The 17,080-nt window shown below is 37.7% G+C and overlaps 1 protein-coding gene across 1 annotated transcript in view; it reads right to left on the bottom strand.

Annotated features, from left to right (window-relative positions):
* Nucleotides 1-364: 364 nt before the first annotated feature.
* The window catches only part of ATXN10 (ataxin 10), a gene marked incomplete at its 3' end in the record, with an annotated part of 51,376 nt that continues 34,660 nt past the window's right edge, over nucleotides 365-17,080 (bottom strand). The window contains exons 5-8 of the mRNA XM_010151708.1: nucleotides 14,750-14,830; nucleotides 8,819-8,984; nucleotides 3,655-3,763; nucleotides 365-534 (exon numbers count right to left, since the gene is read on the bottom strand). Coding sequence (XP_010150010.1) covers nucleotides 365-534; nucleotides 3,655-3,763; nucleotides 8,819-8,984; nucleotides 14,750-14,830 — 526 coding nt within the window. The remainder of the gene's footprint in view (nucleotides 535-3,654; nucleotides 3,764-8,818; nucleotides 8,985-14,749; nucleotides 14,831-17,080) is intronic.

Raw genomic sequence — 17,080 nt, forward strand, 5'->3', positions numbered from 1 at the left:
GTGATTTAAAATTAAGTTCATGAAAAAATTCCCATCCATTTTCTTTCAAAGTGAAGTTGAGGTTTAGTCTCAGAAATTTTCTTTTCAAAGGAAGTGCAAATGTGAAAACAATAAAGGAATTAGGCACTGGCTTGCATTTGTTAGGACTGAAGTAAAAAGTAACAGGCACACATCACATCCTCATGAAAGAGTTAGCATACCTGTTACTTTAAGTCAAACACACACACACAAAAATTATCTCCTTTACATAACCAATTCTAATCTCTGTTTGTAGATCACCAATGTATTTTCATCAGTAAGGTCACGGTCAGGCATATGCATCTGTTCACATGTCAGAGACTGCCAGAAAAATGTATAAACTTACCTTGTCTTGGTTTTCCTTATTTTTGTGACACAAATTTCCAATCAAACGAATGAGATGAGATTTAAAACCCACTGCTGGATGTGAAATTTCTTCCTGCCCTGTCAGAGCATGTCTGGCAGTGAAAATATTTACAGCCTGTTTCCCAGCAAGATGAGTTAATCTCAGGGTATCTACAGAAAACATGAATATTTCAATTAATAACCACATGAAAATTAGTGTCACTTTGCTACTGTTAGGTTCAAAGTTAATCAACATAATTTCAGATATTCAAAAATATATCAAAAGAACTTTGAGAGTTTTCTTAACTTCTTGTTTTGTCCCAGTATAACCATAAAGGGCTCTCCCTAGGTCAGAAGGTATTTTCGCATCCTATTTACACACTGAACTATATTTAGTTCAGACGTGAAGTCTGAAGGCTGGTGCTACCGGTCTCTATTTGAATTGTAGGCTGTTGATGATTCTGGCACTGTAAATATATTTTTAAAAACAAGTTGTGTAGGAAACTTCCTTTAGTTTGAACTTGTCAAAGCAACACACACTACTCAAAGAACTACTTTTTTCTCTCTTCTCCCATCTGCTAGCTCTGTAGTATGAGAAAACATTTCAAATACATCTAGCACCTTGACACATCTTTACAAATCCTTCAGTCCCATAATTTTGTTAACTGAAAAATACTAGCATTCCTGTATGGCAAATGCTAGTTTACAGCAAGTAGGATTTATTCTACAATGCTCCAGAGAGAAATCAGGGAGAAGGAAAACTGAAATCCGTGAAAACAACATTCCACAGAGACCACAGCCAGAAGAAAAGTTGAAATCATGTGAACACCTGAGAAAGCAGTTCACTAAAGGCTGTGCTGATATTTAAAAATTACAAAGTTTTTCTCCTCTAAGGGACCAGCATGCTACTGTCCCCAAGATGCTTCATGCAACTTAGACTGGAAGAGCAAAGACATAGCAAACCCAGGTTATAGCACAGGGCAGCAACTGAAACCCTATGCTCCCTCTGCTCCAGACTGGCAACATCCACAGTGGAATGGACACTGGATTTCCTGAATTTAAATTAGAAGAAACTTCTTATGTCCTCCTATTTCACCCCCAGATGGCTGATAACAGGTAAAGAAAAAAATTTCTGTGCTGATATAGAGATAACCACATTTTTGGCACCATTTTTGGTATATTTTGGTAGCATTTTTTTCATACTTTTTTTTAACTATGAAACTATAACAGGGCCTAGAGGCCTCCTAGAAGAGCTATCACATATATTTGCTCATATTTTGAACTAGGAAAAAACAATCAATCTCCTGACTGCCCCTAAAAATGTCATCATAAAATAGCTTTTGACACAATCATCTTTTATAGAAATTTGTTCGCTTTTTAATAAAATTACAAATTGGCAGTATCTCACATCCTTCTCATGGCATTCACTTTGTGTGCTTCTTTTCCATACAGTCTTTGTATTTTCTCACACAGAAACACATAAGATGGAATTCTATGGTGTTCCCAAACCTTCTGCCTGCCTTTAAGAGGGACTCCTGAACAAAAGGATTAAAAAAACAAACAAAAAAACCCAACCAAACAAAAAAAACCACCAAAGGACTGCCAAAAAAGTAAATAAAACTCTTCAAATTTTATTACAGTGCAGATAAAAATGCAATGAGCAATGCACCTACCTGGAAAAAGAGGTACAGGAAAAGGTGGAAGAAAAGCAGCTACCTGCCATGTATGATGCCAGCCCAGAGAGAGCAGTGCCCCACTCAAAAATTGCAGTCTTACAACTCAGTCTGCCATCTCTCATTATCCCAAAGAGCAACTCTTCCAAAATGCCCCCCAATCCAAATGACCCTGTACCTCACTGGTGATACTTCCCAAACACTAGGCAATCAAGCTGTTAACAGTGCTGAAGACATTATTAACACTACAGTATTACTGTCTTAGTTAATCCAACAACTACTGAAAATAGCACAACACACTACTTAGTTGATACTTAAAAGATCATTCAGATTATTTTTCAGATCTTTCATCCAATCTTTTAGTAATTTCCACTGAGAAATTTCTCATGATATAAACTGAAGAACTGCCTCATCAAAGATCTATTAGATGAAAGTCTTTTGCACTATCCTTATCTTTCTGGTCTTCAGAAGTAAATACTGAAGGTGTTACAGTTTTTTGCCCTCTTTGCTAATCCAGGATTAAAGGAGCCCTGTAGCCAGAAGGCAGCCTCTACAAGAAACTATACAGGTTGATAAATTCCTGTTGGCTGAGGGCACGTGGGAAATATGCAGGATGCACACGGTAGCAATGTTGTAGTCTGCACCAATGTTGGAGATGGCTGCAGAGAAAAGTCAGTCTGCACACAGCTAGAGAAAGGAGGACTGGCCTACCAGCTTCTAAACTTAGTTCTATCTGCAGCTCCTTGAAATTCTTGTTTAAGTTGAAAGATTCACATAAACTTTCAGATGATACAATGGATAAATTTGAGTTTCCTCAAAGCACACACACAAAATAGATCTTCTTGTTGGTCATCTTGCTGTAAGCAATAAAACTATAGACCTATCATCAAAAATATGAGGTTTGGTTGTTTCAGTCTTTTTTTTTTTTTTAAAGCCAAAATATTGCATATTTCCCTTTAAAACCGTAAGCTTTTACAATTTTCTCAGAAAACAGTGACATACATCAGTCTCAGAAAGCGCTAACATTTAGGAAAGCTCAGGTCAATACATGTACTTTCTCCTCCTCCTGCCCGCCCGAGTATACAGTGTCTCTGTGGACCATCTTGGCTTAATTTTCTTTGTGTACAGCCCTTCGCTTCTTGTTTCTTTGCAGAAGAAAGCTTCTTTCAAACTGACATTTAAAAGTCACTGAATTTGGTTAAGAACATTCAAACTGTACTTAGTTTCAGTTTTCAGGAATTTGGGAAACTGAAGGGAACAGGCATGGAAAAGTCCTTTTTCTAGTTCTTGAGGAAATTCTTCTACTCACATTCAGCTAGTGGAAGAACATAAGAAGCAGCTGTCCTCTGCACAACTTGCTGTACAAATAGTGCATTGCTGACAGTTGAATCAAGGCTCTGTTGGGAAATCGGAGCCAAGAGAGCAAGTGGAGAAAGAGAAAAATTCCAGGAACAAACCAAATATTTGAAAATGTAGATTAACTCAATCTTCTATTTATTTATTTTATTAAAAGGTCAGATCATAATTATCACCAGTTGTGAAAAACATGTTTTCATTCACAGAGCAACATGATTTGGAACAAACCAACAGTTAATAAACTTCATGGCTTTTCACTTACCTATGGCTGTTTCAAGCAAACCAGGCAAAGCCTGTAGATGTTCCAGCTGTCCGTTGTTTGACGTCATTTCACAAAGAACATCAAGGAGACGAATTGTAACCAGTGCTTCCTGTAAATGAAAATCACATCTGAAAATGGCTGATGAAGAATACCATAAGAACAAAAAACTGACGATCCAAACAGAGGACACGAACTCTCAGCACCTCAGGTTCTCTGCAGGTCTTCTAAACCGCCACGAATAAATTTATATAAAATGAGGACATCTTTCTACAATAGCAATAATGTACTATACTGCAATAATTTATTTTCTAGTCAGTGTTATACATGCCCTGAAAAATCATGGGGAAACCAAAACAGAGCCATAAGGGATAAAATTTTAACAAAAACACAGTAGCTTCCAAAAGCAGAAATGCAGAAAATTACTAGCTGAGAAAATTATTTCTGTATAAATGTTTTCTTTGAGTTTATAAAACTTTAAAGACACAAACACCGCCTGCAAGACACTAATTTGTTATCCGCAGGAATTCTGTAAAGTTCTGTGGTCAAATGAACTTTGGCTGCGAGAATTTACATTATTCTTGAGTAAATAGGATCGAGATCATAGATGCAGCATTTTGGTTAGGTATGAGACACACAATTTTATTTGCATATTATTTATTCAGCCAGTGAACTGTTTTTGCTCACAGACTATGTTGATGCGTGCTTATAACGACAATCCAGCACTTACAGAAACTACCTTAAGAGCGTATGGCATAATGTGTAACACCACATACTACTCCAGAACCAGACCTGTGACCGCAAGATGATTCTGCACAAGGTGTGGCACAAACTGCAGTAGCCTTGAAAAGGCTCAGGCATAGGTCACAGTAATTATTCCTGCCTTGTCTGGTCCAGGACAAAGAGACATTTATTTACCAACAGTATAATATTTTGGAATCCATACAGTCAATATAACATAATTGAAATAGTCAACAACAGCATTCAGTAATGAAGCATTGCAATTATATCCATTCTTTGTTCCTTCCTCCGCTCCTTGAGGACAACACATCAGTATAGGGTCCAAGTACTAACACTGGGGTTTTAGGTTGTTTCCTGTTTGTTTCTTTGGTTGGTTTTTCCCCCCTCAAACAGGTGTAGGAAGGTGTAGGTCTCAACAGCACAGAACCAACTCCTGAACACACTGCTTGCTCACTGTCCTCTTCCACAGTAAGAGTATCCCAACTGTATTTCAGAGACAGTAGGCAGGTATCCACAATTTTTAAGCCATTTTGCAATGTTACAACACAGTATCATAACCAAAAGCCTCTTTAGCTCACACTTGACACATCTGCACAAGAAAAAGTTACATGCTTTACAACCATAAAGCAAACAAGTACCAATAAGCAACTTTAAATCACAAGTTGGCCCTTGCTGCCTATGGGTACCCCACTGCCAATGTACAGAATGCAACCTCTGAAGCAGCTGATACTATGAGGTGGAGCTTTTCCTTTCTCAGCCTTACACTTTTTCCACTTCCCCTCACTCCCTCCACCTTTTTTTTAAATGCTTTTCTTCATTGTCCTCTCTGTATTTCTTCCCAGGGTTTTATACTACCATCTCTCTCTTACCCCACCATCTGGCTCAGTTCAGCAACTGTTCTGTCTAGATTTGAGAAGAGGAACAGATTAGCTTAAAAGCACAAAAGAACCCCCAATTTCTTATCTACATCTGAAATTTGATATTTCTGAAAAATTGTTTACACATCGCTGGTAAGTTTCCCTCGCAACTTTCCAAACTTTTTCATTTTTCCACCATCCACCTGTACAAAAGAAAAGGAAGTATTCTGCTTTATTGCCTTTTAAGTTCAGCAACAAGATGCTGCTCTAACCCCAAAATATTTTGAAATCTGACAGCCATCTTGACGTGGATATAATCTAAAAAGTAAATAAGGATATAATTGAAAAGTTTTTAAATACACATATGTCAAGAGAGACTCAGAAAAGATGTTCCTTATAAAGAGATGAAGCAACTTGAACTTGAAATCCAGGGAAGGGTTTTATTTTGCAAGTATGGTTGAAAGTCAGTGAAAGCAAACTGATGTTGAAGTCAGGATTATAATGGAAAAGCTATTTTAAACATTGGTTTAAGCACTGCAGAAGCATATGATTAGCTTTTCATTGGTTTGAGATGGAAGCTACAAGACCTGAGGTTCCTTAAGGGAAAAAAGGCGGTGTCTACATATAATAAATTAAACAGTAGATGGGACACCCAGACAACATTTTGGGAGACAGGCCAGTTTAAGCACTATTCGCAAAAGGCAGTTCTGTGTGGCCAAAATGTGGCCTCCCAGTTTTGGAGGCTAAGACAGTTTGCTTGTACAGACAACGCCTTTCCACGGCACTTGGCTTCAGGATCTCAGAAAGGTCCAGGCAGAGTTTAGTTTAATATCACAGATGTTGCTTAAAGCATTTTTAATGACAGACTCTACATGCACAGCTGCATTTTTTTCAGTTAAGTACAACTCTTACACAAACTAAAGTATTTATACAATTGAGGATAAAATGGTACAATTTTTGATCATATCTAATAAAGAAGAAAGTTTTATGAATTTAAGCTGAAATTTCTCTTTTCCCATGGCAAGCATATACTACAAATAAATGTATACACATAAATGTATACGAATAAATTACAATGTATACAAATAAGTGTGTTATTTGTATACAGATAAATGTATATATCTATACACACACTTTTTAAAAACTATTCTTGTCATTGCTCTGTATTTTTTCAACTATCATGACTTCTATTTTGTGCTTATTAGAAGATCCACATTTCCCAGCAAACAGTGATATTCCACTTATCATATGTCATGTCTACGCAAGAGAACAGTAAGAAGTCAGTGTCAGGCAGGGCAGTCTATACAGTAAAATTCTCAATACTGCTGTCCCAGCACCTTCAAGTTGGACAGAGACCTTCTGCTAGGTGCAAACAAAGATTTTTTCCAAGAACTGAAACCATGGAGTACTTGGAAAGTAACCAAATAGGATTTAAAAAAAAAAAAAAAGGGTGTGTGTGAGAGAAGAAAAAGAAAATAGTGCAATGGGGAAAGGCAGGGGGAGGAGGAATTGTCTCAGTATGTGTCCTCTTACTGCCAAGCTGATACTTCTTCCAGAAGTTGTCAATTAAGTTTTCTAACATCACTTAGACTAAGCAGTTGAGGGGGCAGGGAAAAGCCATGCTTCTTGGACAGATAAGAAAAGACTGTCATGTGGTTGAAGACTTTTTAATGTATCAAACTATCTTCTGCTCATAAAGAAATTTTTGGTATCTTTTCATAACACCTCTCAACATACATTTAAAATTCTTGTGCCTATTTAAAGAAAAACAGCAAGTACAGCACTGTGTAGCACCATAAAAGAGCATTTAAAGATCAGTGTTTTTTTCAGTTTGATAATACATTAGTTATGACAGCCATTCTCAAGAGTTTCTACAAATGAAACCATTACAGGTTAATTGTGTTTTAATAATAAAATGTTTCCGACTATACACATATTGGGTAACACAATTTCAACATAACACAGTGGTCACTTGGCAAGACAGAAGGTAGATGTGACTTTTTCTAAAACATACTCTTAAGGTATTAAGAAAATACATTAATCACACTTTTGAAACTAAGCAGGATTAACCAGTGAGAATCAGTGACTAACTAATCCTATGTTTGAGTAAAACAGATTTCTCAGGCTTTTAGTTTTCTGGTTGGCTGTCTTAAAAAAAATAAACTCACACCCAAATCAGCTGAAAACATTAAAACTTTATCTATATGAGAGATCAAGAACTCAGACCAATATGACTTGCCACAGCCTGCTGACAACACGATGACCTAAGGCAGCACAAATAAGGTCACTACAAGATGTGGTGCAAGCTGCCTTCTTTATTCCCAATGACGCTGTTAGATCTTCAAACGAATTGTTGAAAGTCAGAGGAAGAATAGAACACCAGGTTATTTGAAAAGACCTCTACCCTTAGATGGCCTAAACCTCCTTACTGCACTATATGGTGTGGCAAGTAGCCAGCAACTCTTGGATACTTCATAAGGAGAAAATAAAATAAGACCATGCAGGACTCAATTCTGCATCAGAGGTTCCCTAAGTGCAACCCACAAACCATCTGTGACCCACAAAAGCCTTCCTCTTTGCTTGCAAAGGGACTTCATTGTAGCCACCCCCAACAGAACCAGTTCATTAAGTCTGAAGCAATAACAGATTTCGTCCAAGTGGACTGGAGTTAGGGCAAGTGTCTGTGTGCTCAAGAGACGGGAGCTGTCTGCCACTAAGAGCCCAGTAAGCTTTACAACTTGATGCTGTGGGTGCTAGAGGGCTCCAGGAGTGCTGCCTTGTCAGAGGCATGCAAGGTCCACCAGAGAGCCCCACATCACTGGGAAATGGGGAACAGTCAGCAGTGAAAGCCCCCGCTTGCAGGTAGGGCCGCTGCACATCTCAGACAGCTGCCCTGCACTGAGCCAATCACATACACACCACAGCTCTCCATGATCAGAACTCGGTGTTTCAGGACCCAAACAGATCAGGAACACCTGTCTTACAAGTAGCCAAATGTATTTTCAAAGAACTAGTATTTGGGACCTTAATGATGTATTAATTATCAAATTATAATCAGTTATTTAGATTTTAAAAACCTCCTGTAAGATCTACTTACTTTAGTACTGCCAGAAAAAAAAACATTTACTCCATTTTTACCTCAATTTTAAGGGAGGGGGAAGGGGGAGATGCTGCTTCCTACCTATAAATATTTTAAAATTTGATTCATATTTGAAAAAATATGATAAATTTGATAAATGATAAATATGATAAATGACAGACACAATCCTTAGTAAGAACATAATAAAACATCCAAACATATGACAACTTGAACATTTTTAAAATTCTGAGATGATGATAATAATAATAATGTGGTAGATTTATTTCTATCTCAAAGTACCATATTCTTTGTCATCCTCAAATGAAAAGTAAAACTGGGCTGCTGTCTTACTAATTCTTTGACAAACTCTGTCACTGCTTTCCCAATCCAAAGTAAACTGGGAAGATACACAACTGCCACTTGGGTAATAGTGGCAATGAAGACTCACCCCTTCACATTCTAGTGCTATGATGTTTTTTAGCAGTCATACCTTATCTTCTGTATCTGCTGTAGAAGTAAACTTGAGCACAGCTTCACATTTCTCTTGGAAACAGCCTGCTACAAAGTCAGCAAGTCTCATGAACACATTCATTTCTTCAGTGGTAACCAGGTTCTTCTCAATTGCTTTTGTCATTACCAGCTCTAACAAAGTAACTCTAGAATAAAAATGCACATTTGTTAATCAAATGCACTATGCCATACAGAATTATCAGTAGGATAAGAAGATACAGTTGTTAAAATGATACAAACAACTAGCATGCTAGTAACAAGACATAATTTTTCAAAATGAAGAAGTCTTATAAATCCTAGCAATCAGTTCCTGTTTGCTGGTTTATTTCTGCACACCATTAATTTAATTCATCATTCAATTAATACAATCTGGCCAGACAGTCAAGTCAATATTTTTCTCAAGTCTATTTACATTTCTAATTTCTTATGTCCTAACATAACATTACTGTGACTGCATATTCCCTATTTCTAAAATTTCCACCAAACCAGCTTTTAAAAGCTGTTGTTAAGTTCAGCAAAATAAAAACAGACTATTTGACAGCTTCCATTGGAAAGTAGCAGCTTTTCAGGGCCTTTGACTTGCACACAGCCCTTCACCAATTCTCCTCCCCAACCAATTCTGAACAGAAACAGGGGAAATAAAAATTGATATGCACACTCAGTTCTTTACAGCTGTTTTATAATTGCCACTAGATAGGCTAAAATAAATCCAGTTAATACTCATGTTAGTACTCATGTACCCAGTAAGGTATTCAATGCATTAAACCAGCAAGTAAGTGGATACGTAACAAAGCTGCTCTATAAAATGTACCTGAGTGATTTTGTTGTTAGGGCAAACTGGGAGTATTTTGTGAAAGCAGGATTTTAACATGGCAGGGGCCCTCCTACAGCTTCCCTGTTCACCTCCAGCGTGGAGGAGCACATGAGCTAGTGAAGTCCCACTGTAATTCTCTCAACCTGAAAGAGTGCTATTTATCGAATGAATTCAAGAGTAGGCTCAGGGTTCTCTTTCACGAAAATATTTGCAATTCAGATGGAAAGACTGACATTTAAACATGTGGAATAGTTCAAATGCTTTTTCTTTTTTTCAAATTTACCTAGCAGGTTGTCACAAGGGGAAGAGAAATGTCTTTTTTAGTGGAAAAAGCACGGTCACTGCTTTATTAACCTCCAAGAACCCACTCCTATTAATCACGTAACAGCTACTCAGTTCTTGCTAAACTCAGCCCTCGATGTCATTAATACAGCTGCATTATGCAATTATCTGAATGAGGACAAAAAGCTTTTTCAACACAGTAGCATAGAAACGCGCTCAACACGTTCGGGAAAGGGTGGACTCCAGACAGAAGGCTGTCAAGCGCTGGTAACCTCTCCCACAGGCTTCATTTACGATGTGACGCAGCACCGACACAGAACAGTTGTTCTGTTTGTTCTGCAGGTTACAACTGGGTAGCCCACACTTGTCCATCTACAAACTCCCAGAGTCCTGTTACCCAACATCCCTAACTGAACGAAGGCTTTCAGATTTGGCACACTATACAAAAATCAAGTGAAGTGAACAGATGTGTCATTCATCCCCAAGACAGGGCTAGATTTTACATGCCAGTTTTTACCAAGTTTAGAGCCTTTCAAACATATGCTTGGCTAAGAAAACAGGCTGCTCATAGGCTTTCTGATTATAGGAATTATTCCAATAAAATATCATCTCCTGCAAAATGCAATTCTAGTCAGCTACTGCTGCACCAATAAACCAAACAATACACATTTAAAAATTACAAGTAATCCTTCTGTCAAGTTGTTGGAGGGTCATCACATACTTCCATAAACTGTATCAGTGAGGTGAAATTGTTGGCAATAGGGAAGTTCTTTGCATTACTCTTCCTCTTGTAATATAATTGTGTGCCCTTTTGGACAGCAATAATCCTTCCAGAGAATTAGGAGTGACATTATAACACCACCTGTATGTAATTTCTTCTAAAGATTTCTGTTCTCTTTAGGCATTCATTTCAAAACTGTTTTCCTGAGTTTTCTCCCAGACACAGTATTTAGGACATGCCCATCCTTCTCCTGAATTTCAAGCACGGCTTGCCATTCAGCCAACAACTTCCCGAGAGCAGTGCTCCTTATTCTGATGTGAGTTGCCTTACGTTCCTTTCTTCTACTGTTTTTCTCCGTTTTCTTCCAAGACTCACCCAAATTTTTCCAAGTTAGTTCTCCCACACAATGCAATTTGCTCATTTCTTTTAAGGGATCTCATAAGCATTGAGCCATTCAGATGGCAGCATTTGCTCCTATTTGTTTGCCTACAGCTAAATACAACATACGACAACTGGTTTTAAAGCTGTACTGGTTTTAGCATGTCTCATGGTAATTTTTGTAACACTCAGTTCAGTATCTAAAGTGTAATTTTGTGTATTATATTTATGATTATATTTCTGTTTAGAAATGATCATGCTCTGTCATCTTCCTTTTGTTTAGGCACCACTTAGGCAGACTTTTTGTCCAAAAAAAGATTTGTTCCCCCAAATTCAAACCAGTTTTCCTGAAGCTGACCATATCTGCAAAAACTTACAACAACTCCTAGAAAGTATTTGCAATCATCAGTAAAACACATTGTTACCTCATTTTGTCTGCAAATAAACCACAGTATTAAAGTGCAATTTAAATCTGGAAGCTCATTATTACAAAATAACATGAAGCCTTGCTAAAGACACTATTGTACAATTCTATCAATCTTATTATCGCCAAACAGCTTTTGTATCGAGTGTGCTTGGTTTATAACCTCTCAGCACGTGCCAGACACGTGGGACATTCTTTGTCTGCAACTGGGACTTCTCTTTCCTGCAACACTTCACTGACAGAAATGGCCCTAGGAGACAAATTAGGTCCTTCCCCGAAACTTTCAATTCTTTCATCTTTGAGCGATACTTGTAAGTAACCTGATAAATGAAAACTGGCAAATTGGGACTCTAATCCAATCCTACCTTCAACTACTCTGTGTCTGTGAGCATTACTAAAAACAAAACCCCACCACAATATTGACATTAGCAGCCCTGTAGCTGAACACAAGCAAGAGGTGGTGCCGCTTACACTACCTGAGTGGCCATTTCCCAGCTGGTAATTCGATCAGTAGCTACATCATTCCCTGTGAACACTTCGCATGAAATAACACAAAAATCAAAACTAAAGATGCAAGCAGCTGATCATCTTAAAAACACCTGAAGCTATTCAGTTGCTATTCAGTCATGGTTTTCTTGCTGTTAATTAAAGCAAGAGCCCTTCTAAAAAGGGAGAAGACAGATGTACTCACTTTGAAGATTTTTACAATGTAATTAAGACTTTTTAGGCATTACCTTACCTTGTCCATGCTCAAGGCTAACTTGGATTAAAGCAAAGCAGGCTTTTACTAAATACTTCTGGCAAACACTGGCACACACGTGCAGGGAAAACTCAAATCTGGCACAGGATTCAAGAATCTGCAACCTTTTGGCTCAATACTGTAGCCATATATTTCTGCAATAATCACTTGCAGAGAAACAGCAGGCCTTGTCACATTATCATACCCTGTTCAAACACAGAATACCATTAAAAAGGTTGATCATATTATCACAGTATTTATTTCAGGCCATTTGCAAACTCAGACATGCAACACAAAAGTGCTTAAATTTGTTTGGAAGCAAAAGAGAAAGTTGTCCAGAAGTCAGGAATTTTATTTTAATTGAAAATTCAGATTGCAGATCAACTTCTACAACAAGAACTACTTCACGGCATGCACCACGGCCACTGTATCACAAACTCACTAGATCTCAATTACAGGAAATACTTTGAATAGTGTGAATACTGTGAATAGTGCAAATAACTGCGGTTATGCAACTGCATATACTTTGGTTATCTAAGGCAACTGCCAACTTTAAGAGTCACCACCAACGTATGTATTTGCAAACTTTCTCAGCATAGTTAATTTTGTTTCAGTAAATATATTTCAAGCAAGTGTATTTAATGCATGATAGAGAATACTGTAACTGAGAGTTACCATATATTCATGAGCTCAAGCTGACTTTCTCAGACACCTCAATACCACATCTGTCCTTTCTTCATTTATATGACTTAGTCAGCCTTATTGGGCACTCAGTGCGGCAACTCTTGCGGTGAAGGCTTCTTGTCTCGTTTTGAAACAATAAATTCCCTATGCTTTGGTTTATACGGTTACTTTTTTCTTCAGCAAATGACAGTCAAAATGTTTCTATCTGAATTGGGTTTGTCTCCTCATATATCTCAAAAGAATGCATTCTTACACACGCTAACATTAGGTAGGAAGCCATGGCAGGGTTTTCCTCTATAGTTCAGATGCAAAAGGACTATTTCTACACCACTTACTTCCATATGTTTCACAGTAAATTAAGCAGTATCAAATTCATAAGCAACTGCACTGTTTTTGAAAAGCTTAATGGAGTTTACTTGATTTGCAGAACTCTTGGGATTGATAATGAATTCAGTGACTATGCTACGAGTAGCCATCCTGCATGTGATCGTCCATACGATGCCTACATCAAAAACCTGTCTGTCAAGATAGCTGATCACAGTCTGTAGCACAGCGAATGCAACAAACCCAGTCGAAACCTTCCTAGAAACTTACGACATCTGTTGCTTTAAATGCAACTGAATACCCTAGCCCAGTCCTGCCTATCTTCAAGGGGACTATGAAAACATACAAACTGCCATTCATGACATCCCCCAGATTCTAGCTCATTCACTTAACACAGTCTTTCTCACTAACTAGTTAAGGAGTCCCTACCTCCAAGGCAGCACAGCAAGCACACAGCTCGTATTCATTCCTATTTGGTCAGCCTGAATAAAGAAGGAAGACAGTATTTCCCATTCTTATTCCTTGTTTTCTACCCCATACCTATACATTGATACTTTCTCTATGGTTCTCAACCTATCATAAACTACCTCTCTGCCTGCCACCACTTTGTCTTTATAATCTAATCAGTCTCTGTACCCCCATTTGTAATAACACCATGGCTTTAGTCATGGCAAAAAAACACAGAAAAAACCCCAAACCATTAATGGACTGTTTTGCTTACTGCTTTGTATTTCACCTGCAAAAACTACCTGCATAACTTGCAGTTACACTGGGTGATGGGGAACAAAGTAGCCATGTTGAATACATACACAAAATCACAAAATCTTCAAGCAGCTGGAGGAACTGTAAAATGGCACAGGATTTTCCAAAATTGATTATTCTAACAAAATAATTTAATCTTCCCTGATTCTCTACTAAAGCCATCGTAAATAAGTATCTTCCCAGTTATAGCACTGGCCATTTCCAATCAATTCAGCACACATTTACTCAAACACCTGAAGGAAAACTAGCTATTTTCTTTCAAGGTGAAGGTTGTTGAAGGATTTTATAGGTTTAAGAGTGGAAAGACTAAAACATGAAGTAATCGCGGGCATCTGCCCACCTAGGATTTTAGGTTCTGCCAACCAGTATTAGACACACTTCCAACTTCAGTAAAGGCTTCCTTTTAATTTCTTGTAATTACAACAGGAGTATGAACAGCTGAGGACAGTCAAAGCTGTAAACAGTGTATAGCTGTAAAACAGTGCAGGGTGTGGTGCTCTTATGATACCAAGACACAGGCATGAAATCCTGTCTTTTTTTTTTTTTTAAGTATTTCTTTACCAAGTAATGGCGCCAACCTGGATTCTGCAACCCTACATAAATCACTGCCAGTTGTGGCTAAGCTGTAATGTTAACCAACCAATTTAAAACCATTACTGACATAGAAACATGTATTTAGAGATTTTGTGCCAACTATGAAACCACACAGTTTTTCAATCATGTGAACAGGATACTCTATATGGAATGCTAAATACTAAAAGCCACATTGGTTTTTGGGGTTACCTTTCTTGATTGCTCAGTTTGGCATAGAGGGCTTTCACCAACTCTGGACATTTCAGCAAATGGTCTGTAACAATCAAGAACCTAAAGGAAAAAAAAAGAAAAGTGTTACTGTTGCGACAAAAAACGCATTACATTTACAATAGTGCTGGTTATTTTTACTTGTAGAGGACCGTGTGACATGCTTCTATCTGCCAATAGATACAAATTATCACAATATAATTGCACATTGCTCTGCAATATTTTTCCAGCAACGGCCACTTCACACCAATTAGCACACTTTTACTCAAATACTTGAATGAAAGTAGGTTAGTCTTTTGCCAGTTATACATAAGGCACACCCCAATTCAATTAATAAAACAGTCATCCAATTGTTTATGCATCCCAGCAAAAAGCCAAAGTTCAAGCTTGAAAACTCTTACGCTTCTCATAACACTGTTTTTAAGCCCACCAAACGGTCAAAAAAGTGCCCAAATAGTTTCTCTTAAAAAAAAAAAACTATTAACAAAGCATCAAAACAATTGGAAACTTCTTTGTCAGATGCAAAGCAGCAAAATATTGTTCTCAACTTACAAAAAAATACCCTCCTTGTATAATAGGAACCTAAGCTGATAACCAAGTACAACTTCTTGCTCTACGAGGCAGGTAAATATGGCCAGGCTACACTTGTGCTAATGCCAGTATTTACACTGATCCTTTTCCCACGCACCATTCACAGCAGTCAATAGCCGATGCTAGTCATTTAATTTCAACCCTGACATGTACGCTAAGCATTATGGGAAAAAACAAAGTACACAAAAACATTTTTCTCCTCAAATTACATTCCTAGGAGTACTGACAGTGTTATAGATGCTGCATAGGCATATGCATACTAAAGCAACATGTCTACCTGTAGAATATAAAATAATTACAGGTCAATTCTCAGAGCATCCTCTGAGCTGATGAAGCTGCTGAGAAAGAATCGCTAAAATAATATGAAACCCAAGCAATCTCAATATTCCCTCTACCTCCTCCCTACTTTTCACTTTGCTGACAGCCTTTTATTTTGTGTATCCATAATCCACTACATAGCTAATAAGAAGATCACATAGAAGCCTTCCAACTGCAATGACGTATTTTTTGGACAAATACTCAGTGACAATTGGGGAAATAGGAGAACAAGAGGTCCAAAAGATTAATAGCTATTATATTTCTAACGGTAACCGTGGACTTAGCCAGCATCTGGTTCAGTTACTGTAAACTAGACATTTTTTAAGAGGGGGAGGGAGAAGAACAGCTACTTTGTGCTGTGCGTTTTTACTGATGTTTGTACACACATTCACAGAAAAAAAAAAATAGTATAGGCATAGGGAGTCATCAACTTAAAACTGGCATTCTGAGCAGCGTAGCATCGGTTCAAGAGTTTTCCAACACAAATCTGAACCTATGGACTTCCTCAAAGTCGACAGCACAAATGTATTCCAACTGAACAGCGCAGACTCAGCCGTAACAACTGATCCAAGCCATAAGCAGGGCCAACAAGGGGAACACTTCTACACTTCCCAAATCAACAATGTGTGCCATACAAGCCATCAACAGTGAAACCTTCAGAATGCTAACAACTGACTTGTTTTTTCAAGGATTTGAGTAGAAGCAAAGGCTTTTATCTGGAGCTCAAAAAAAAAAAAAAATCATAATAATCAGTTTTGCGGAACACAGTTCCGCAAAAAATATAAAAAAGACATTCAGTTTTGGGTTACTGACTGAATATGGAATTTCAGATGCACACAAAAGGTTTTAGTAGAAGATTTAAACTCTCTTTGGGGGCCAACAGCAGAACCACTGGGATAAACTTAGGACCACTGTAATTTAGTGAAGGAAATGGTGAAAATTGAAGTTGTTATGCAAGCGTAACACAGTAACAAATTAACAGTGTTAAATATGCCAATTTTCTTGACTTTTTAAAAATTGTTTGGCTCAAATCCTAAAAAAACCCAAGTGCTTACATACTAGATAGATACAGGAGATGTTCAGTTCAAAGATTTCACAATAGCACAAGGGCTGCATTGTACCAAACTGAACTTGAGAAGCAGCCAAGATGAAATAGTATAAGCTACATTTGTGCTCATATATTCCAAATGACCACTAAGCTTGCTGCAATCAAAGCCAGGTGTAAGCAATCAACTTTAGCATCAAATGTCATGCTTGATATTAAGTTGATTTGATCCCATTAGCAAGTTCAGAGAACAGTGTCCTTGGTCTTAAAAAATGAGGAAGAAAAGCCCCACACACGTTTTAGAAGAAAGAAGACAAAGACATCGCGAACCTCTATTTGATCAGCCAACTTCTCTTCCG

Source organism: Eurypyga helias, unplaced genomic scaffold (genome assembly GCF_000690775.1).
Source record: "Eurypyga helias isolate BGI_N326 unplaced genomic scaffold, ASM69077v1 scaffold1675, whole genome shotgun sequence".
In the NCBI taxonomy this organism is placed as follows: Eukaryota; Metazoa; Chordata; class Aves; order Eurypygiformes; family Eurypygidae; genus Eurypyga; species Eurypyga helias.